Source organism: Hemiscyllium ocellatum, chromosome 33 (genome assembly GCF_020745735.1).
Source record: "Hemiscyllium ocellatum isolate sHemOce1 chromosome 33, sHemOce1.pat.X.cur, whole genome shotgun sequence".
NCBI classification, from domain to species: Eukaryota; Metazoa; Chordata; class Chondrichthyes; order Orectolobiformes; family Hemiscylliidae; genus Hemiscyllium; species Hemiscyllium ocellatum.
In genome coordinates this window covers 10,543,498-10,565,442 of record NC_083433.1, presented here as the reverse complement: position 1 = coordinate 10,565,442, position 21,945 = coordinate 10,543,498, and the positions used below count along the sequence as shown (strand labels likewise).

Here is a 21,945-nt window from a genome sequence, read left to right as displayed (position 1 = left end):
CCCCTCACCTGAGGCATGGTGAACCTCCAGATTAAATTCACTACCAACCATCTCTCTGTAATGAACGAGTGGGACTATAGCGATGTTACCTCTAACAGGCAAGTGACACTGGATGTCTGAGCAAAGAGAGCTCTCTAAATCCAGATTGGGTGGTACCTTGAGGCGTGAGAGACACAAGATTCGATCTTTGTCCCCAAGGTGAATGAAGTGATGGGATGTGTTGCTGGTTTGGGGATAGTTGGGAGCGAAAGCTGTTTCCTGTTAAAATGGTCAGCTGCTACCAAGTGCTTTCTCTTATGGAGGAGAGCCAGGGGGCTGGGGTCACTGTTCAAAAATGAAAGGTCAGCCACAAGAAACAGAGGTGAGGAGACCCTTTGTTCCAGAGGGTTGTGAGTCAGGATCTCTCTCTCTCTCTTTTCTCCGAGATTGTTGGAGGCAGCATCGGTGAATGTTTTTGTGGTAGTGGCAATAGATTCTTGATTATTGAGGGAGTCTAAGGGGCAGGATAGGAATGTGGTGTGAAATCAGGTCAGTCATGATCTTATTGTATTGATGAACAGCCAAAAAGCTGAATGGCATACTCCTCTTAATTTGAATGATCCAGCCCCTTCCCAATTTGTCTTGACAATGAGGTCCCAAACCTCTCAATAAAATTCAAACTGTGATTATTAACCCTCATCCTCACCACCAGACACCTGGAGGAAGAACACCTCATCTTCTGCCTTGGAACACTTCAACCCAAGGCATCAATGTAGACTTTAACAGTTTCCTCATTTCCCCTTCCCCCACCTCACCCCAGTTCCAAACTTCCAGCTCAGCACTGTCCCCATGACTTGTCCTACCTGCCTATCTTCTTTTCCACCTATCCACTCCACCCCCTCCCCCCCGACCTATCACTTTCATCCCCTCCCCCACTCACCTATTGTACTCTATGCTACTTTCTCCCCACCCCCACCCTCCACTCACTTATCTCTCCACCCTTCAGGCTCTCGGCCTGTATTCCTGATGAAGGGCTTTTGCCCGAAATGTCAATTTTCCAGTACCTCGGATGCTGCCTGAACTCCTATGCTTTTCCAGCACCACTCTAATCTGGAATCTGGTTTCCAGCATCCGGAGTCCTTGTTTTTAACCACATAACTCTGTTTTTCCACTTGAGATATGGCTCCCAGCGACAGTGGTTCAAAACAATGTCTTGAGACCCAATCCAACGCACAGTGAGCAGCCTTTCCCCAGGAAGTTTGCGCACACAATGAATGTGTACCTGCCCAGGTCGTTCCCCTTACTGCTTCTCACTAAGTCGAGTGTCATTCTGTAACAAAACCGGACTGGAAATAGGAGATAAAAACAGAAAGGAAAAACACCCTTGAACATACACAGCTGGCCAGAGAGGAACAGTAGAGATAATGTTTTGAAATTGAGATAATGTCACATCAAAACAGGAGAAAGTATGAGCTTTCCAGCCGTTTCATTCATTGTTGGTGGTCAACATGCACCTGGCAAAGAAGGAACCAACCATGTCCACCACACTGCCTCCTTTATAATGCTCCATACAGCTTCAATACATGACTTCTCCCGACTGCAGAATTGCCAAACCCCTGGAAACTGGTTTAGCTATTCCTCAAATCGAGCTATTAATCACAACTAGAGTTTGCACACTCATTGGACACAGCAATTTCAACATTAGCAATGGGGCCCAGTCTACCTCAGATTACTCCAGCCCTCAATTATGGCTAATTATTTTACAAGTTGTGTTTTAGAAGATCTTGTGGCACAATGATAGTGTCCTTCCCCCTGGGCCATGAGGTCTGGATTCTTGTCCCACCTGACCCTAAGGAGTGTCCTGACATGTCTGAGCATGTAGATTGAAAGAACTACCCTGGAAGAGAAAAATGCCTCAATGATTTGAATAATGGCTACTTTGCAGCAAACCCACGAGTGGCTTATTCCACTAACAGGATATTGCCATCAAGCATATTTGTCTAATGAGTAATGTGCTATGTGAGTGTCAGTGCCTGTGTGGTGCCAGATATGTAGCCTGTACACTCCAATGGCTGGTAAACCAACATGTCGTTTTGGCCATTTGAAATTGGCAGCATGCTCAACCTACCTGGATTTGCAAGCCTCAGAATACACTATGCCCATCATTAGACGCCATTAACAATTTAGACCTTTGTATCTTTATTGCACCTACCATCAATATTCCCAAAGCCACCTCCGAAACCGGAGTCAATGCTCTGTATGGTGTCAGCTGCTGAATGGCCAAACTCCGAGGGGCTAACCGAAACCATTACCAAGTTCCTTGGTTTTTGCATTTTAATATCTCTGCCCATTTGCTCTCCATCCAATCACAGAGCGATCCTTTCCTTCTTCCTGCCCCTTTCCTACTGCTCCCACCAGCCAGGGGTGAGTCTGTGGAATTCTCAGCCGCAGAAAGCAGTCGAGACCAAAACATGGAATGTATTTCACCAAAGAGTTAGGCATCGTTCATAGGGCAAAAGAGTATGGGGAAAAAGTGGAAAGAGGCTACTGAGTGAGTTTTAAGAAGACTACAGAGTTAGATGATCAACCATGATCATGTGAAATGGCTGAGCAAGTCGAAGGGCTGAATGGCCTACTCCTCCTCCTATCTCCTGTGTTTCCACTTGCTTAAACTTCCCAAACCTCTATTTCTTTTCAGTTCTGATGAATGACATTGACTTGAGATGTTGCCTTGAGTCAAAAAGTGTGGTGCTGGTAAAGCACAGCCGGTCAGGCAGCATCTGAGGAGCAGGAGAGTTGAGCATAAGTTCTTCATCAGGAATGTGTGCCACTTGCTCCTAGCTGATTTTAACCTAACTGCGAAGCCTCTTCCAAGGATGCCCACCTTGAAGAAGTACTCCCCCGCCCTCTACAATCCTCCAGCATCTGCAGTCCTCACTTTCCCCTCTGTGTGATGTTGCCTCTCTTTCTGTCCACTGATGCTACCCAAACCTGCTGAGTATTTCCAGAATTTGTTTATTTTTCCTCTCTCTAATCCTTGCTGAGCCCAGCTTTCTTGTAGGATAACCTATGAACCCTTGGGACATTGAGCAGCTCAGATATGGTGCTGTCACCTTTATTAAAATCCTACTCCATTGATGAAAGCCAACATCCTCTTCAGACACTATTGCTTACTTTGCATCTTTGTTCCTGCCACGCCATAAGCTAACCCAGGAGTACATTGAGATGTAATGCTTAAATCAGAAATGCCTACATGTTACAATCCTGTTAGGAGGGATATCCATTTCTCATTCCACTCCTCTGCCATTTGCAACAAAGTCTGAATTTTAAAAAGGAGGGGATATTGCCAACTATACCCAAATCACGCTCTGTATAGCTCCGTATCAGAAACAAGTTATCCTGGCTCCTTAAGTAGCAAGTTTATTCCAAACAAAATTGTAGCCTCTAGAGTCATGGGCCAAAAAATGGGATTAGTCCAGTCAGATCTTTGTAAGCGAGTATGAAGATGTTGGGTTCAATAGCCTCCTTTTGGGCTGCAACATGTTATAAGACACACATCCTCTCAGTCACACTCACACTCACTCTGTAACTCTGTCAGTCACTCTCTCATTCTCACTCTGACTCACTCAAATTCAGGGGAAAAAAACTATTAAACTCAACATTCAATCCATTTAAAGAATATGTTGGCCATGTAACATTTACAATCAGAAAAAAAACAATGTTTTCAAGTTGTTCTATGTTCTGGCCTGCAGCCAAAGTCACTTTTGCACACAAGCTGTTGGTACTGACGTGGCATCCTGGATCAGTTAGAACAAAAATTGGTGTAAATTTCGAATTCTCCTTTATGGCATAAATGGCATAGTGGCTCAGTAGTTAGTACTGCTGCTTTACGGTGCCAGGGACCTAGGTTTGATACTGTCCTCTGGTGACTATGTGGAGTTTGCACATTCTTCCTGTATCTGTGTGTGGGTTTCCTCCGGGTGCTCCGGTTTCCTCCCACAGTCCAAAGGTATGTAGGTTAAGTGGATTAACTATGGGAAATGTGGGGATGCCTTTTGGAGAATTGGTTTGGCTGAATGGCCTCTGCGTGCACTGTTGGGATTCTATGCTTCTTTCCGAACTCTCTGCTTGTGGTGAAGAGATTTTCCAGTGGGTTTGCAACTCTCAAAGTTTGATTGAGATGGAGGGCAGTTCAGAAAATAGAGAAAGAACACAGGTTACTGTTCCAAGCAAGTCATCTCTTTGGCTGTCTGTGATAAAATCCGATAACATAATTATTCCCACAAACTGGGTCTTGTGACCTCTCTCAGAAAGAGTTGTAAGCCTCGTGACTCCTGTCGTCTGGCTGTATTCTTTACAAATGTATCCTTGCTGTGGTCAGTCTTCTCTGTTTTGCGAGGCGTGCCTCCCCAAGAACTCCAAGGTCTGTCTAGTCATTGATATGCAATATTAATATTTCAGGGAGCCCACTTTCATAACGATGTCTAGAGTTTTGCACAATGTGCATTCATTTCGCTGCAAATGGCCCTTAGAGGAACATTTTCTCAGTAGCATCGTCTAACAAAGAGTCCACAGTTCATAAGCCACGGTCTACAGCGCAAGCTCCTGAGGTGTGTGAATCTTTTATTTTTGCTCCTTTTGCAGACACAGCCCCTGCTGATGCACATCAAAACCTGACTGGCCTCTTCATTGAGAAGCCAGAAACAACATCAGCTCTCATTGGTGAGTCTGTACACATTGACAGTCTGAGTGAATGATTGGAGCAATTTAAAATGTGTCAAAGTATCTCCAGTGTATGATATTGTACGTTGGTGGGCGGAATCTAGAGGGAAGGGCACATTGCATAATTAGAACCAGGCTATCAGTGGGAATTACAACTCACTTAATAGGGTCGTGTAAATCTTGGAAAACTGACCTTCCAAGAAACTGTGGAGGATGGGAGGGGGGAGGGTAAAGGGTTGGGGAGGGATTCTCCCTGGTCCTACATTCTCATTCAGGATAGTCTTATAGAGATGAACGTCCTTGATGTGTAGCAGAGTGGGTTCAGTGTGAGAGCAGTGTATGTGTTACTCTGTGGATTACAGGGTTGGAGGGGGTTATAGACCTAGAGAAGGGTGAACCCATAGAGGGATTCGACCACAAAGATCAACACTTTCCAGTTGAGATGTTGCCAAGTCGCCGAAATCACTGACTGCAAGGCTTTTGTTATTTTACTAATGATTTCTTCTTGTGACGTATATGTTGCTGGCTAGACCAGCATTTGTTGCCTGCCCCTAATTGCCCTTGCTGTTGGTGAGCCACTGTTTTTAACCACAGCAGTCCGTGTGGTGGGCCACCCATAATGCCCTCAGGGAGGGTATTCCCTGACTCTCACCCAGCCACACTGAAGAAACGGTTATTTATTTTCAAGTCAGGATGGTGAGCGGCTTGGAGAGGAGCTTAGAGGTGTTGACTTTCCCATATATCTGCTGTCCAAATCCTTCAAGATGGTAAAGGTTGTGGCTTTGGAAGGCACTGACAGAGGAGCCTGAGTGAATTTCTGCAGTGCATCTGGAAGGTGGAAATCACTGCTGCTACTGAGTGTCGGGAAAGTATTGAATGTGGTGCCCATTAAGGGATCTGCTTTTTATCAGGATGGTATTGAGCTTCTTGAGCTTTGGGTCATTGGGAGTGGATGTGGGTCAGGATACAGTTGGCAGATATTTGGAGGAGCTTACATTTACAGAGTGTGGGCTACGTAAGTCTGGTCAAGACAGTCAAATTGGGCAGGTAACAGGAACACAGACCTGAAGGGCGAGATTATTGAGGTAGAAATATATGTGATGGACAATTTCTGAGGTCTGGTGCTCTGCTCCGGGTCATACAGAATGTCAAGGTTGCAAACAAACGTTCTGGAGCTCGCTGTGTAGGATCGCTCCTCTCAGGTTGGGATTTACCGAGATGCTGCTAAGTGCTGGGGTAAACCAAGAGGAGGCTGAAGGGGAGGGGTTGCCTGACCTTTTCTTGCCTTTGCTCAACAGGTAGCAGTCTCTGTCTGGTCGCTAAGGTTGACTCGAGCAATCTTCAGAAGAAGCCAACCATCAAATGGTTCAAAGGGAAATGGATGGATCTCAGCAGTAAAGCTGGGAAAGTGTACCAGTTCAAGGAGCAGTACGACAGCAAGTCAAAGGTGAGGCCCACAGCCCGCATGATGACTCGGCTGTCCATGTTTACAGATAGAAAGAGCCAACTCGCCCCTCTCACCCATCCTGACTTTTTTCTATAGCTGCAGTTGGCCCAATCAAGAAGGTTACCTGTACTGGGACAACTTTCTTGATCATTTTTCCCAATTACGTTGATCACCAGACCTGTATCTAAAAGACCTTAGAATCCCAACAGTGCAGAAAGAGGCCATTCAGCCTGCACAGTCCCTCCAAAGAATATCCCACTCAGACCCAATCCTGCATTTCCCGTAGTCAATCCACCTAAACTGCACATCCCTGGACAATTTAGCATGACCAATCCACCTACTTTGCACATCCGTGTGGGGTTGTGGACTGTGGGAGGAAACCAGGGTAGCCAGAGGAAACATTCTCAGACATGGGGACAATGTGCAAATTCCTCACAGATAGTTGCATAAGGGTGGAATCGAACTTGGGTCACTGGCAACTGTGAGGAAGCAGTGCTAACCACTGATCTGACTGATGATGCATTTCTACAGGCATCTACATTTGCTAGTGGAGCATTTTATTTAAGGGAATGAACTGTCTTTCCACAGATTTACACCTATGAGATGAAAATAGCTAAAGTTGATAAGACCATTGCAGGTGGTTACAGATGTGAAGTGACCTCAAAAGATCAGTTTGACAGTGTGGCTTTTGATATCACTGTTGAAGGTAAGAACTATACTTTTGCAATAATCCTACCCTGATATTAGATACTTTTAACTAGCCTGTTCAGGGATGCAGGGAGCAAGGTGGGACTTGAACCAGGATGTACGCTACAAGCACCTCTTGCCCTGATTATATACAGGGCACTCAATGCTTTCAAGTTGGCTTTGTCGGAGGAATTCTCAACCCTAAAGGACAGTGGGTTCATGTTAAATTTGGAATCCCTACAGTGTGGAAATAGGCCCTTTGGCCCAACAAGTCAACACCGACCCTCCAAAGAGTAACCCACCCAGACCTAACACACCTAACCTACACATCCCTGAACACTATGGGCAATATACCATGGCCAATTCACTTAAACTGCACATCTTTGGGGTGTGGGAGGAAACCAGAACACCCCACGCAGACACGGGGAGAATGTGCAAGCCCCAGCAGTTGTCTGAGGCTGGAATTGAATCCAGGTCCCTGGTGCTGTGAGGCAACAGTACTAACCACTGAGCCAGCATGCTGCCCCTCTACACCAGAAACATGAGCTCAAAGTGCACAGTAACACCCAGGGGAGTCACAACTGCCTGTTTTAATGGCCCTGGTAATTGCTAAAGACCCCAACCTGCTCTTTTAGAAAACATATCAGGAAAACTATTTTGCCCATCTTATAGCTTCCCACCCTGAAAGAATCTGAATACTGCTGCTCCAAAACTCCATGAGATCCAAACCATTCTTAAACCTTCACTTCCATTTCACAATTTGGGAATCCATTTCAAAAGATTGTCCAAATCAGGAGCAGGCCATTCAGCCCCTCAAGTCTGCTTCAACATTCAGTAAGGTCATGGCTGATCTGTTTGGGGCCCCGAATTTACATTCCTGTCTGTCCCCCAAAATCCATGACTTCTATATCCATCAAAAATCTAGTGTAGCCTTGAATGCACCCACCCAGCCTCTGCTACTTTCTCCAGAAAAGATACAATAATCCTCAGAAAGAAGAAATTCCTCCTCGTCTCCATTTTAAATGGGCCACCCCTTTTAATTGTAAAACCTGGGTCCATGTTCAAGATTACTCTGTCTCTGCAAGGACGATGGTAGCCATGATGTGGGGGTGGTGGACTGGCGTGGACAAAGTCAGAAGTCACATGACACCAGGTTATAGGCCAACAGGATTATTTGAAATCACAAGCTTTTTGAGTGCTCCTGTTTCATCAGGTCAAGTCTGAATACTTATGATTTCAATAAACCTGCTGGACTACGACCCGGTGTTATGTAACTTTTGTCTCCGTCAGAACAGCAGTCTTAAAATTACCTTCCCACTGGTTTCACTACTGTCTTCTTTTCCTTTGCAGTTTAGTTTAAACAAAGTGGGCAGCCCGGTGGCACAGTGGTTAGCACTGCTGCCTCACAGCGCCAGAGACCTGGGTTCAATTCCCGCCTCAGGCGACTGACTGTGTGGAGTTTGCACATTCTCCCCGTGTCTGCGTGGGTTTCCTCCCACAGTCCTAAGATGTGCAGATCAGGTGAATTGGCCATTCTAAATTGCCCGTAGTGTTAGGTAAGGGGTAAATGTAGGGGTGGGTTGTGCTTCGGCAGGTCGGTGTGGCCTGTTTCCACACTGTAAGTAATCTAATGTCTGAATTTTTTTACACGCCTGTTCAATCTTCCAAGCAGGGAAACACAAAGTTTTGTCCAAAGTGGAATTTTAGCATGTTTTAACAAAAGCAAGTCACTTTCTGTCAAGTGTCACTGAAGTCATATTGCTCTTTACCTTCAAATTCAATTTGGAACCTCTCCTGTCAAACCTAAACATTGAAACAAATGTGGATGCTGGAAATCAGAAACAAAAATAGGAATTTCTGGAAAGGAAGTCAGGGTTAACTCTGAGGAAGGGTTACTGGACCTAAAATGTTAACTCTGATTTCTCTTCACAGTTGTCGAATTTTTCCAGTAATTTCTATCTTTGCTGCCACCAGATCTGCTGAGTTTTTCCAGCAATTTTGGTTTCTGTTCCTTTCAAGACAATATTGCATGTCTCCCTGATAATCTTGCAGAACTTATTATAGATGTCATGCCTTTCTAAGTCTTCACTCATTTCTCTGCAGCATCAGTGGAGGAGAGTAACCTTCTGACAACTTTTAAGCGAACGTGAGTATTTGTTTACTCTTTTGGTCTGTCTGAAGATCGAGCAGTGCTGGTTGGGGACCAGAGAGTGTTGCCCATCCCTAATTGAACCTAGTGGGCTTCTGGGTCCATTTCGCAGGGGAGTTAAGGGATTAAGGACAGGGGACGAAAGTGGGAGTAGGGTACTGAGTTGGATCATCAGACTGAAAGGCAGAGCAGATTTCTTAGGGCCGAATGACCTGCCCCTGCTCTTGTTTCCTATGTTTGAGAGTCAGCGACATTGTTGTGGGTCTGGAGTTACATCTAAGCCAGATGGGATAAAGATGGCACATTTTAAGTATGTAGAATCCCACTAGTGTGGAAGCTGGCCATTTGGCCCATTGAGTCCATACTGACCCTCCAAAGATCATCCCATCCATTACCTTGTCCCTGTAATAACCCTGCATATCCCATGGCTAATACAAGGAGCAGGAGAGTCAATGTTTCAAGCTTTGACTTGCACATCTTTGGACTGTGGAAGGAAACCACAGCAAACCCACACAGACACGGGGAGAATGTACAGACAGTCACCCGAGGCTGGAATTGAACCTGGGTCCCTGGGCTCTGTGAGGCAGCAGTGCTAACCACTGAACCACCATGTCACCTTAAAAGGGCAATTTTGTTTAGACACACAGTGGTTCATGTGTGAAATGAAATTCAAGAGAACGTGGTGGATGCAGCTACAGAATGCCAAAAGACATTTGGAATAGTTCATGAATAAGGAATGTTTGAAGGGATGTGGGCCAAGCGCAGATAGATGGGACTAGTTTAGTTTGGGTTTATGGTTGGCATGGACTGGTTAAACCAAGGGTCATGCTTCCATGCTGTATGACTTTATGACTCTCTGACATTAGTACATCAGGTGCCTTCTTAAAGTAATCAGTAATGGCCTCATGCCTCACTCTCTGTATTGTATTCATTGTTTTTCAATATTATTGGCTGCTGTGGAGGGATTTGTCCCCAGAGCTTCATGTTGGGCCTTTGGGTTACCAATCACCATCAGCATCTCCCCTTATGGGTTACCTGTCCCTTATTGCCATGGTGGTCCTGATAGAGTTGACTACACTCAGGTCATTCAGGGGTGAGGTCAGAGTTTCCATGTCGGTGTGGAAGCCACAGACAGTCCAGAACAAGACAGGACAATGGTGTTTTCTTCTCTAAAGACCGTAACTGGGTTCTAATGGTCACTGTTATTGATTCCAGTATTTTATTTGAACATTTACCCTTTGAGCCCATTAGCCTTAAGAACCACCAGGACAGAAATTGGACACTCAATAGTCCTGGGGAGTGCAGGTTCATAGTTCCTTGAAAGTGGAGTCACGGGTAGACAGGATAGTGAAGAAGGCGTTTGGTATGCTTGCCTTTATTGGTCAGTGCATTGAGTTTAGGAGTTGTGAGGCACTGGGGGTATCTTTCCTTCACTTACCCTGTCCAGCCCTGTTAGAATTTTATAGTTTTCAATAAGATCCCACCTTAGTCTTGTCAACTGCAATGAATATTAAGGCCAGCCAGTGATGCTGATGTCCCATGATTGAATTTTAAAGAATTATCTTTTTGAACTGAATGCAATTCTTAAACTTCCCATGGAAGGATTTGAACTTATATTTATTTGATTAACACCAGTAATCTCTCTGTTACTGAGGCAGTGTTGTGTTACAGTTTGTTCAGGGAGTTTGGAGTTGCTGTAGCAACTGTTGTAGCCTGGAGCTACAGACAGCGATGGTCAAGGCTGCCATGTTTTTTCCATCACACTTCCATCCAGGAACCTCTCCTGCTGCCATCGATGTGTGTCAGAAGGATTTGCAGATTGATATGTTCTAATCTCCAGCATCTGCAGTACCCACTTCTGCCTAGTACCTGATACGGTACTCAACCTGTTGGGTCACATTATGAATGTGCTGTCATTGACCATAGTGTCCTGGAGTGTGATTTAAACACAGATTTTGCCAGACTGAATACTTGACACTGTTACAGCAGCTTTTGTTATGTGGCAGCACCCAGTTGCCAGTACAACTTGCCCACGTGAACGCACTGCTAATCAGCTAGTCATTCAGCCACGGGGGATATCATACTTGAACCTGACCAGGACTGTCTGCAGCCACAGAGGAAGGGTTGAGGCAGTGTAGGGGGCCACCATTAATGAAGCCACACCTCAGCGAGATGTCTCTCTTAGGAGATAAATGGGAGTCTTTGTTTTCCTCTTCTAAAGAGGAGGCTAAGGGCTGACCTGAGAGAGGTTTCTATGATTAGGTTAGACAGAGGGAAGCTTGTGATGGAGACCTGAACTGAGGCCATTAAACACAGGAACTTAGAAAATAAGAGCAGGAGTAGGCCATTTGACCATTCAAAACTCTCGGCCATTCAATATGATTATGGCTGGGCATCTAACTTGGGCAGCTTTCCTGTTCCTGCTTTCTCCCCCATATCTTTTGATCCTTTCATCTCTAAGGACTATATCTAACTCCTTGAAAACATTCAATGTTTTGGCCTGAACCACAGGCTCCCCACTCTCTGGGTGAAGAAACCTCTCTTTGTCTCAGTCCTAAATGGCCTACCCTGCATCCTTAATCTGTGACCCCTGCACTGTGTAACACAATTGGTACTCAACTCAACAAGAGAGTTGAGATGAAACGTCTTCATCCAGAGAGTGATGAAAAAGTGCCACTCATTCCTACAGGGAATAGTTGAGGGAATAGTTTAGGGAAGCTAGATAGACCCAGGATGGAATAAGGGATGGAAGGCCATGTGGATGGGATTGAATGGGGAAGATTAGAAGGAGACTCCCGTGGGAATATAACACCAGCATCAGATGAACAGTAAATTCGCTGTCAGAGTCTGCACCGTGGAGGGAGAGCAGAGAGCTTTACAGAGAAAGGGATGATCAGAATGCGAGTCAGAAAGACATTGATTATTAAATGAAGCTGTGCTAATTTGTCTTTCAGAGCTGCAGCTGGAGAAGATGCTGGGGAGCTGGACTTCAGTGGATTGCTGAAGAAGAGGTAGGAGTGGAGTGAATTATGTTCTTATAAGCGCATCAATGAAATCTAAGTATCGGTTTGAACAGGAAAGACTGTTGCTTCTGGACTAGAGAGTGATGGTCTCAATCTGGGAAAGTTAGTTGTGTATCTAGGCTGACACTACAGTGCACTGCTGACAGAGGGCTGTGTTAGCTCAGTGGGCTGCTTGGTTGGCTTTCAAAGCTATGTGATGCCAACAGCCATGGGTTCAATTCCCATCTCTAGCTAAGGTTACAATGAAAGACTCTCCTTCTCAACCTTTTCCTCTCTGACGAGGTGGCCATCAGGTTAAACCACCACCAGTCCTCCCCCTCTAAAGACTATGGTGACACAAAGGAAAATAAAATTGTCAGAGGAAGATGTTGAAATGCGGTCTGGTCAGTCTCCTTGAGGGGTTGCTGAAGATTCAAAGGAAGTTCCCCTTGCTCCTTACTTGGGCCTGATATCTCGCCCAGTAGGATGAAGGATGATTGAGGTTGCTATGCTTACCTAGGCAGTAGCTATATATATATAAAAAAATCTTGTTTGCTGTCAAATGCTGTGTTCCATAACTGAGGGAAAAGTCAGTTTTTTGTTCTCTCTTCCTTAATTTGTGTTTTTCCATATCATCCATTTAGCCTTCACCTCAAAAGATTTTCATTTACATAGTGCCTTTTATCCTCTCTGGATGTCTCGAACTGCGATGAAGTATTTTTGAAGTGTCGTTCCCCATTGTCTTCACTGGTTTGTGACTCAGAGTGACGCCAACAGCGTGGGTTCAATTCCCGCACCAGTTGAGGTTACCATGAACATCCCTCATTCCAAATCCCTCCCCTTACCTGAGGCATGGTGAACCTCAGGTTAAACCACTGGCATTCATCCCTCTGTCTAATGAAAAGGCAGCCCTATGGTCCTCAGGCATTGTGGTAACATGTTTCCATTTATTCCAGCAATACCCTATACAGCTAGACCTGAGTGAGGAGCTATCACCAGCTCCACATTGAGGCCCTCTGTTCAAACCCAGGCTGGGACAGCTGCAATCAGTTTCCTTTCTGCTCTCTGTCGCTCATGGACACAGAGTGACTCACTTTCTGGATGGCTCGATCTTTCTTGTCACTAACCAAAGGCACAACTTTTTCCCCACTAATGCACTGAACTATTAAACCCCAGTTCCTCACTTCAAGATTTAAAACCTCATTAAAATGTATATAAACTAAACTGACTTCCTACGTGGCCAAATCTAAAATGAAACTAAACTAAACTAAAATGAAACTAAACTTCCCAAAACTCAACACAAGAATTATAAATTCTCTTGGCATCACTGGCTTTTGTTATCTTTAAAACAGGGAGGTCAAAGTTCAGGAAACTCCGAAGGAAGAGGTTGATGTCTGGGAAATCCTGAAAAATGCCAAGCCTTGTGACTATGAGAAAATAGCCTTCCAATATGGCATCACGGATCTGCGTGGCATGCTGAAGAGACTGAAGAAGAAAAAGAGGGTGGAGAAGAAGAGTGAAGGTGAGTAAATCTTTGACCATTGCCAGAGCTGAGGATGGGGGGAGGGGGGAATGAGGGAGTTTGGAACAAGAAGACGAGAAGATACAGCATCCCCCTCCCCCACAATGAAACAGCCACACAAAGACATTAGTCGACATAGAAACCAAATTTCGATGCCTGGCACGGGTATCAACCTATTCAGACATCGAGTAAGAAAGATTTGAATCCAGCTCTTCTGGCCCAGAGGTAGGGACACTGCCACTGCATCATAAGAATCCATCCTTGCCTTCCGGTGTAAACTGGACATTAAAGGCCTCAAAGTGAAGTTGGATTCTTCACTGCCAAATTAATATTGCAGAACCCGGAATGCATTTTATAATGAGGCCTACTGCCTGGTGTCTGAAGCAATGGCTTGATTCTGACAAAAGACTCCCATTAATCTGGAAATTGGAGTTACGAGGTAAATGGGATATTGATTGCCATTGGGGTTACGAGGTAAATGGGATATCAATTGTCATTTTGGTTCCCAACTCCACACACTCTGCCCAGTTCCATGCTGTGCGATGGAACCAGCTGGGTTCAGTGAAAGATTAATCCCCAGTGCAATACTCAACCTGCCATCCCCCCTCAATCCCACTGTGCACCACCCTCTGCCCCAGCCCTCCACCCTTGAGAGCTGACGTCCTCTGCAAATTTCCTTGTTATAGCCTCTTTACCTGCCTTTTGGAAGCCAGCAGCTCAAATTCAAATCAGCTGCGGAACTTCATTGTGTGAGAAACATGTTGCACCCTTTCTGTCCAGTTAAGGCAGTGAGGAAACAGATATTAAAACTCAGAAGATTGTATTGCGTATTTGCTAGACCTTTTTTCTTCCAATAGGAAGAGGCAGGAAGCTGGAGATAATGTCACTCAGCCAGAAATCCCGAACCTTAGGGTAATGTTCTAGCTTTAGATTCACATGTAGGCCAGACTAGGGAAGGATGACTGATTTTCTTAGTGATCCAGATGGGTTTAGAACTGCAGTTACATGGCTGCCATTGGGCCAATCTTTTATTCCAGATATTTGTTTTATAAAACTCTTCAAGTTTCACCATCTGCTATGGTGGGATTGAACCCATTACCACGATGCCAGCATGTCCCCACATCAACCTGACTGAAAATGATATTTATGACTTAATATTAATTTTTTAATTTTCAAGAAAACAGTTATTTAACTTCTTTCCCCTTCTCTTGGAAATTCCCTCAGCGTTTGCTAAGAGGCTGGAGAGTGCGTATCAGGTGGACAAAGGAGGGAAGATTCGAATGGCCATCGAACTAGCGGGACACAACATGGATGTGAAGTGGCTGAAGAATGGGAAAGAAATCAGACCAAGCGCCAGGTACGTCAGAATTGATTTGCCGCACTTGACTGTAGCAGTAAAGTAGGAACTTGCATATGGATCTTTTGTCCATTTTCTAGTCTTTCTTCTACTTTGCAATTTTGTTTTACAATGTGAAAACCCTATGTCAACCTTTGCGGTCACTTTCACTGAAGGTTGGTGATGTAGTGCAATTCGCCAAGTCAATTTTTTTTCCTCCACCTTCTGATTTCTGCCTCGAATTTTGGGCCTTTTAACCTTGATTTCTGGTCTTCAAGGTCCCAGGGATGGATGAAAGCATCAGCTTTGGTGCAGCCATCTGATTTTAATATCAACCCGAGGACTGGCACTCCATTAGCCCTGCTTTCTTTTAGTGCAAGTATGGACTAACCTTACGGCTATCCTTCTCAATTTTGGATTGGCATTGTGCCGAGACTCCATGTCCTTATCCTGGTGTCTGGCTTTCAGTTTGTACACCTCATGTCTCACACGCTTCACATTCCTGGTACCAGGAATGGGGAGAACCAAGAGGTGAACATTGCAGCCGACGGAACAGTTATGTTACAGAGTTTTGGTGGACCAGCATTCAGGAGAATTGGCCCTATTTGGTTTCTTGAATGCATGGTCTACATTTCTCACCTCACAGGCTGAAATCTGTGCCTTTTGGGTCCCCATGACAACTACTTCCATTGAATTCTGAGCCTGACATTGTATGTTTTTCTTCATTTCGTTCGAAGAGAGGTTTAAGGCTGAGGCATTGAGTTGTGTTGAAAGCCCTTAAAGTAAAACCTTGTGAGGCTTTGGGTTTTTTTTAAACAATAGAAGCAGCCTGAATGGGTGGAGTCAAGCTCCCACAGAGCCAGGATTTTTAGTTTCAGTAGCAGTTGCTGGGGTTTGAAGTAGGGTTTAAAAGCTGCAGTACATCTCTTGCACTCTCTCACACATTCTCTTTCTCTCTCTCTCTTGCTCTCTTGCTGTCTCTTGCTCTCTCTCTCTCTCTCTCTCTCTTGCTCTCTTTTGCTCTCTCTTTCACTCTCTCACACTCACACACTCTCACAAACTCTCCTGGACTGGAGAATTACCTGTGTGACACTATTTTACTGAATTTGCCTTTTGCCAAGGGCATGTTGATAGAATGTTATCATATTGGAACAGTTATTGCTTAGTGATTGAATAATCTATCATTCTGTTAATTTTCCAATAGAGTTAATTATTCCAGTTTCTTCTTTCTTTTATTGTATTTTAACTTTTAACTACAGTGTATAAATATGGTGCATTTTGCTTAATGCCAAGTAGTTTGACCAATCGAATTGCATCTGGAACACAACACGTACCCTTACCTTTAAATTAAGAAAAAGTTAGGGTCAAGACTACCTTCTGAATATATATTGTGGGAGTTTGGTTTGGACTATAACAATTACCTATCTCAACTCATTCATCCTCCTGGCCTACAGAACTCTGCACTCCTCCACTTCCTCTCATGCATTCCCAATTGGAATCACTTCAAGATTAGTGACAGTTCTATCCTAATATCTGGAATTCTATCCTTCAATCTTGTCTACGTCTCCCTTTCTTCCTTTAAAATGCTTCTTAATCCTTTAACATATGAACCCGATGGTCACCTATTTTAAAGGCTCCTTCTGATCTCAAATTACATTTGATAGTCACTACTCCAAAGTGTCCTGAGACATCTTCCATTGCAAAGGTGCTATGCCGCGAATGCAGGTTGTAGTTGTTGGTGAGCCTTTCACACGTGTAACATACTTTTCTGCCTCCGACTTCAGGTCCGAGCTTCTCTGGGTCAGCTGTTTTAAGGGAGCTCTTCATTTCCCTCACTTTGCACTTTCAGTCTCACAGGCTGACTCTTGCTTTTTCTATTGTGGCAGGTTCATCTTTGAGGTCATCGGGCTGAAGAGGGTTCTGACCATTAAGAACTGCATACTGGCAGATGATGCAGAGTATGAGTGTATTGTGGGTGATGATAAGTGCGTGGCTGATCTCTTTGTCAGGGGTGAGTATTACTGTAGCACTGCTGGGGACCTGGGTCCGCTGAAGTCCAGGCCTTTTGCGTATCCCTTGTTTTAACTGAATGAAAGAATTAGGAGCAGGCGTAGGCCATTCATCTCCTTGAGTCATTTAATACAATCATGGCTGATCTCACCTCAGCCTCAAGTCCACTTTCCTAAACCCTTTCCATGGCTCTTTAACCAATTGCTAATTAAAATTCTGTCTATCTGCTTCATAGATTTCTTCAACTTCTCAGCATCCATCAGTAATTTCCATAGATTTGCGATCCTTTGAGAAAAATAATTCCTCCTCATCTCTGTTTTAAATCTGTCATTCGTTATCACAAAGCTCCAACCTCTTGTTCTAGATTGCCCCACATGAGGGATATCCTCTCTACTTCAACATTGTCATCTTTAGCATCCTTTGCCTTCGTTAGATCTTCTCTCGTCCTTCTAAGCTTGAGCAAGTATAGGCTTAAACTGCTCAATCTCTCCTCATAAGACAAACCTTTCATCTCTGCAATTATTCAAGTGAACCTTCTCTGAATTGCCATGATATAGAGTCATACAGCACAGAAACAAACCTCTCGGTCTAATGCATCTGCATAGACTAAACATCCCAAGCTGACCTCGTCCCATTTTCCAGCATTTGGCCCATTTCCCTCTAAACCCTTCCTACTCATATACTCATCCAGATGCCTCTTAAATGTTGTAATTGTACCAGCCTCCACCACTTCCTCTGGCAGCTCATTCCATACACGGGCCACCCTCTGTGTGAAAACACTTCCCTTTTGTTCCTTTTTAAATCTTTCCCCCTCACCTTAAACCTGTGCCCTCTAGTTTTGGACTCCCCTAGCCTGGGAAAAAGTCCTTACCTATTTACCCTATCCATGTCCCTCATGATCTTACAAACCTTTATGAGGTCACCCCTCAGCCTCCAATGTTGCAGAGAAAATAGCACCAGTCTATCCACCCTCTCCAGCCTCTCCCTATAACTCAAACCTTCCAGCCCTGGCAACATCCTTGTCAATCTTTCCTGCACCCTCAAGTTTAACAACGTCTTGAAAGGCAATCAGTTGTTTTTTTTGATACTGCCTGAGAGCTGCATTGATCTCACTTGATATTAAGTGGAATAATCCACCATCCATTCGCAAAAGAAGACAAATGGGTTTGGAGAGACACAGACATAGCCTTTCTTATGTTGTTTCCAGAAGTTGGGACAATGGATGGAAATCAGGAAACACTCCACAAAGGAGGTCTGAGATGGAAAAGCTTGGGAAGATCTAGCCCTGTCCTTTCTGTTCTTGCCCCTCTCTGACCCCTCCCTCCCTTGAGGAGAGGGCGGGACTTGTGGTCCCACAGGTCACATTGCTCAATGATGATGGCTACACCTCTGACCCATGTGACCTGGCTGTGCATCTGGCCGTGACAGGATTGTGGGGGAAAGGATGGGAGTCGCATAGGGGAGAGGCGTGGATGTACATTCATGTAATGCCTGCCCACAACCCCGACACGACCCAGAGCGACCACGGAAGTACTTTCTGAAGCGTGGTCATCAGTTGCAATCCAGGGAATGTCAGCTGTTTGTGACCGCGCAAGTTCCTGCTAACAGCGGTGTGAGAACGACCAGCGATCGTCTCTTCTTTGATATGATGTTGGCTGAGGTCAAGACATGGTGGAGGGAGACCACCCCTCATTTTTCTCTGAAATGGAGGCCCATGGGATCTTCTGCATTCATCTCCAGGGAGACCTCTCTGTTTAATACCTTGCTTCTGAGAGTCAGTAACTCTGGCAGTGCCGCACTCCCTCAGCGCTAGGGTCAGCCTAGATCCATGGAGGCTTGAACTCTCAGCCCTCTGAAATCACACGGGATGCACTGGGATTGGCAAAAACCGGGCTGTTGTTGTCGATTGGTCAACGCTGGCTTTTGTGTTACTCGATGAACTAGCTAGGATATAACTCAATTATGCAATGCACTTGAACAGTACCCAGGTTTAACCCCACCTTGTTATTGAGTTTCCAAAAAATGTCCAAATAGATTGATCAATGATTACAATTCTGTAGTACAGTGGTAGTGTCCCAATCTCTGGACTAGGAGCACTGTTGTTTGAACTCTACCTGTCCCAGAGGTATGACACAAAATTCGTAAACATATTGATTAAGATAATGATATATAAAACACTACCTCATTATTGTGTTATATTCTATATACACATTCTCTGTAATATCCATCAGCTGCATGGATGTTGATGAGAGCTTTAAGATAGTTTTGAATGGTCCGTGAGGAGAATCCACCTTCTTCGCATCTCCTAGTCTAAACGCTTGGCAGAACTTGACCTTCTCTCTTCCTGAAAGTCAATGCTGATTGGTCTGTTTCTATTCCCAGAGCCTCCTGTTGTCATCACTGTCCCCTTGGATGACCAACATGTATTTGTGGATGACCGGGTTGAGTTTGACTGTGAGGTCTCAGAGGAAGGAGCAGTCGTAGTCTGGTGAGGATCTTTGCTTGTCCCATACCCTCACCCAATTTTCTCCCCTGTCTTTCCTGAAGAGGGCTCTTATCAATTACCATTGACCAGAAACTAAACTGAACCAGCTGTATAAATATTCTGGCAATAAATGCAGGTAAGAGGCTGGGAATATTTTGCTGGGGGTTACCACACCTCACATCTCACAGGAGAGATGGCATGGTAGCTCAATAGTTAGCATTGCTGCTTCACAGCACCAGGGTCCCGATTTGGTTCCAGCCTCGGGCAACTGTCTGTGTGGAGTTTGCACATTCTCCCCGTGTCTGCATAGGTTTCCTCCGGGTGCTCCGATTTCCTCCCACAGTCCAAAAATGTGCAGGTCAGGTGAATAGGCCATGCTAAATTGCCCATAGTGTGAGGTGCATTAGTCAAAGGGCAATGGGTCTGAGTGAGTTACTCTTCAGAGGCTCGGTGTGGACTGGTTAGGAATCTAATCTAATCTCACCAAAGCCTTGAGTCAGGAGTGTGAGGGAGTGCATATCATTTGTCCGAATGAGTGCAGTTCCAACAACACTCAAAGAACCTGACACCAAGGTTCCTTAGACAGCACCTTCCATCTCAAAGGACAAGGGCAGCAGATACAGGGGAACACCAACCACCCCCCCCCCACAAAAAAACCCCTCTAAGCCACTCACCATTCTGACTTAGAAATATCTTGCTGTTCTTTCAATGTTGCTGGGTCAAAATCCTGGAATTCCCTCCCTCACAGCAATGTGGATCCACCTAAACTGAAAGGACTGCAGCAATTCTTCACCTATGACTTTGGATAGGTTTGGATAAACTTTGAGAGTGCAAAAATGTAGAGGTTTCTCTCCTTTGAATGGAGAAGATTCAAGATACAATGGAGATGTTTGCAATTATGATCCGTTTTGAAAGAGTAGATAAGGAGAAACTATATGTAATGGCAGGAAGGTCAGTAATCAGAAACTATGGATTTCAAGTGATTTCTAAAGAAAGCGGAGAGTGGCTGAGGGGAAAAGGGAACTGAAATATGAAACCTGAAATTGTGCTGGGAGCAGATTCAACAGTAGGCACTGGTAAACACTTTGAATTAGTCCCACACAACTAATTCCTTCACAGTCCGACAATTCTTCCCTTTTCAAGAGCTGGTACTACCTAGGTGGGCTGAATGGTTCTATTCAGTGTCGTACATTTCCCGATATATCTGAGTCCAGCATCCACTGAGACTGCACACATCTATGTGTGTTTGGCCACATTATGATATACCTTTTATGGCCATCAAGTCCCGATGTGAGACTTGAACTTAGAGCTTCAGGTCCAGATTCTGGATTAGAGTGGTGCTGGAAAAGCACAGCAGTTCAGGCAGCATCCGAGGAGCAGGAAATCGACGTTTCGGGCAAAAGCCCTTCATCAATCCTGATGAAGGACTTTTGCCCGAAAAATTGATTTTCCTGCTCCTCGGATGCTGCCTGAACTGCTGTGCTTTTCCAGCACCACTCTAATCCAGAATCTGGTTTCCACCATCTGCAGTCATTGTTTTTACCTTCAGGTCCAGAGGCAGGGATGCTACCACTGCACCAGAAGACCCTCTTTATTTGTTAACTGAGACAGCGCACTATTTAACCAGGAAGTTAGCAAGTCAGAGCCTGATCCTGTGCTCGCCGGGTGGCCCTTCCAGTGATCAGCCATGATCCTATTGAATGTCAGAGCAATCTCAAGAAGCCAAATGACCTACTCCTCCTCCTATTTAGACCCATAAGACATCAGAGCAGAGATTAAGCCATTCAGCCCATCGAATCTGCCACACCATTTAATCATAGCTGATAAATTTCTCAATCCCATTCTCCTGCTTTCTCCCCCTAACCCTTGATCCCCTTGACAATCAAGAACCTATCTATCTCAGTCTTACGTATACTCCAGGACCTAGAGTCCTCAAATATTCCTCATATGTGAAGTTTTCCATTTCTGGAACCATTCTGGTGAACCTCCTCTGAACACGCTCCAGGGACAGTGCATCCTTCCTGAGATATGGGGCCCTAAATTGCACATGGCACTCTAAATGTGGTCTGACCAGAGCCATATGAACCCTCAGATGTACATCCCTGCTTTTATATTCAAGTCCTCTCAAATGCATTTGCCTTCCTAACTACTGATTCAACTTGCAAGTTTACCTTGTGAAAATCCTGGACAAGAACTGCCAAGCCTCTTTGCACGTCAGACTTCTGAATTTTCTTAGTCTTAGGGTCTTCTTATGGTCAGTGATAATGGTGAACAATAGCAGGTATAAAGACTAGGGCAACACAGGTTTAAGGCCTTGGTAGAGTGATGCAGGGAGATGTGAGGAAGAACTTTATTACACAATGTGTGGCAATGACTGCGAACACAGGTCGAAAGGAAACTGAGTGACACCACAGGGAGGTAAACCTGGAGGGAAAAGCGGAGTGGGGGGAGGGGGGATGGGATTGATTCAATTATTCTGCAGAGAGCTGGCATGGTCTTGATGGGCCAAATAGCCTTGTTCTGTGCTGTCGTGATTATGACAGCAACAAATTGCCTTTAACACCAAGTAACATCCCAATGGCAGTGAGTGGGACTGTGAAAAAGGT

General features: G+C 44.9%; 1 protein-coding gene across 6 annotated transcripts in view; it reads left to right on the top strand.

The window, feature by feature from the left end:
• mybpc2a (myosin binding protein Ca) overlaps positions 1–21,945 on the top strand; it is an 87,315-nt gene that overhangs the window by 22,071 nt on the left and 43,299 nt on the right. For 5 of the 6 annotated variants that reach the window (XM_060849653.1, XM_060849650.1, XM_060849648.1 and 2 more), the window contains 9 exons: positions 4,624–4,701; positions 6,000–6,148; positions 6,737–6,854; positions 8,939–8,981; positions 11,939–11,995; positions 13,339–13,508; positions 14,733–14,865; positions 16,731–16,855; positions 19,237–19,342. In XM_060849653.1, the coding sequence (XP_060705636.1) occupies positions 4,624–4,701; positions 6,000–6,148; positions 6,737–6,854; positions 8,939–8,981; positions 11,939–11,995; positions 13,339–13,508; positions 14,733–14,865; positions 16,731–16,855; positions 19,237–19,342 (979 nt within the window). The remainder of the gene's footprint in view (positions 1–4,623; positions 4,702–5,999; positions 6,149–6,736; positions 6,855–8,938; positions 8,982–11,938; positions 11,996–13,338; positions 13,509–14,732; positions 14,866–16,730; positions 16,856–19,236; positions 19,343–21,945) is intronic. The other variant, XM_060849651.1, reaches the window with a different exon arrangement.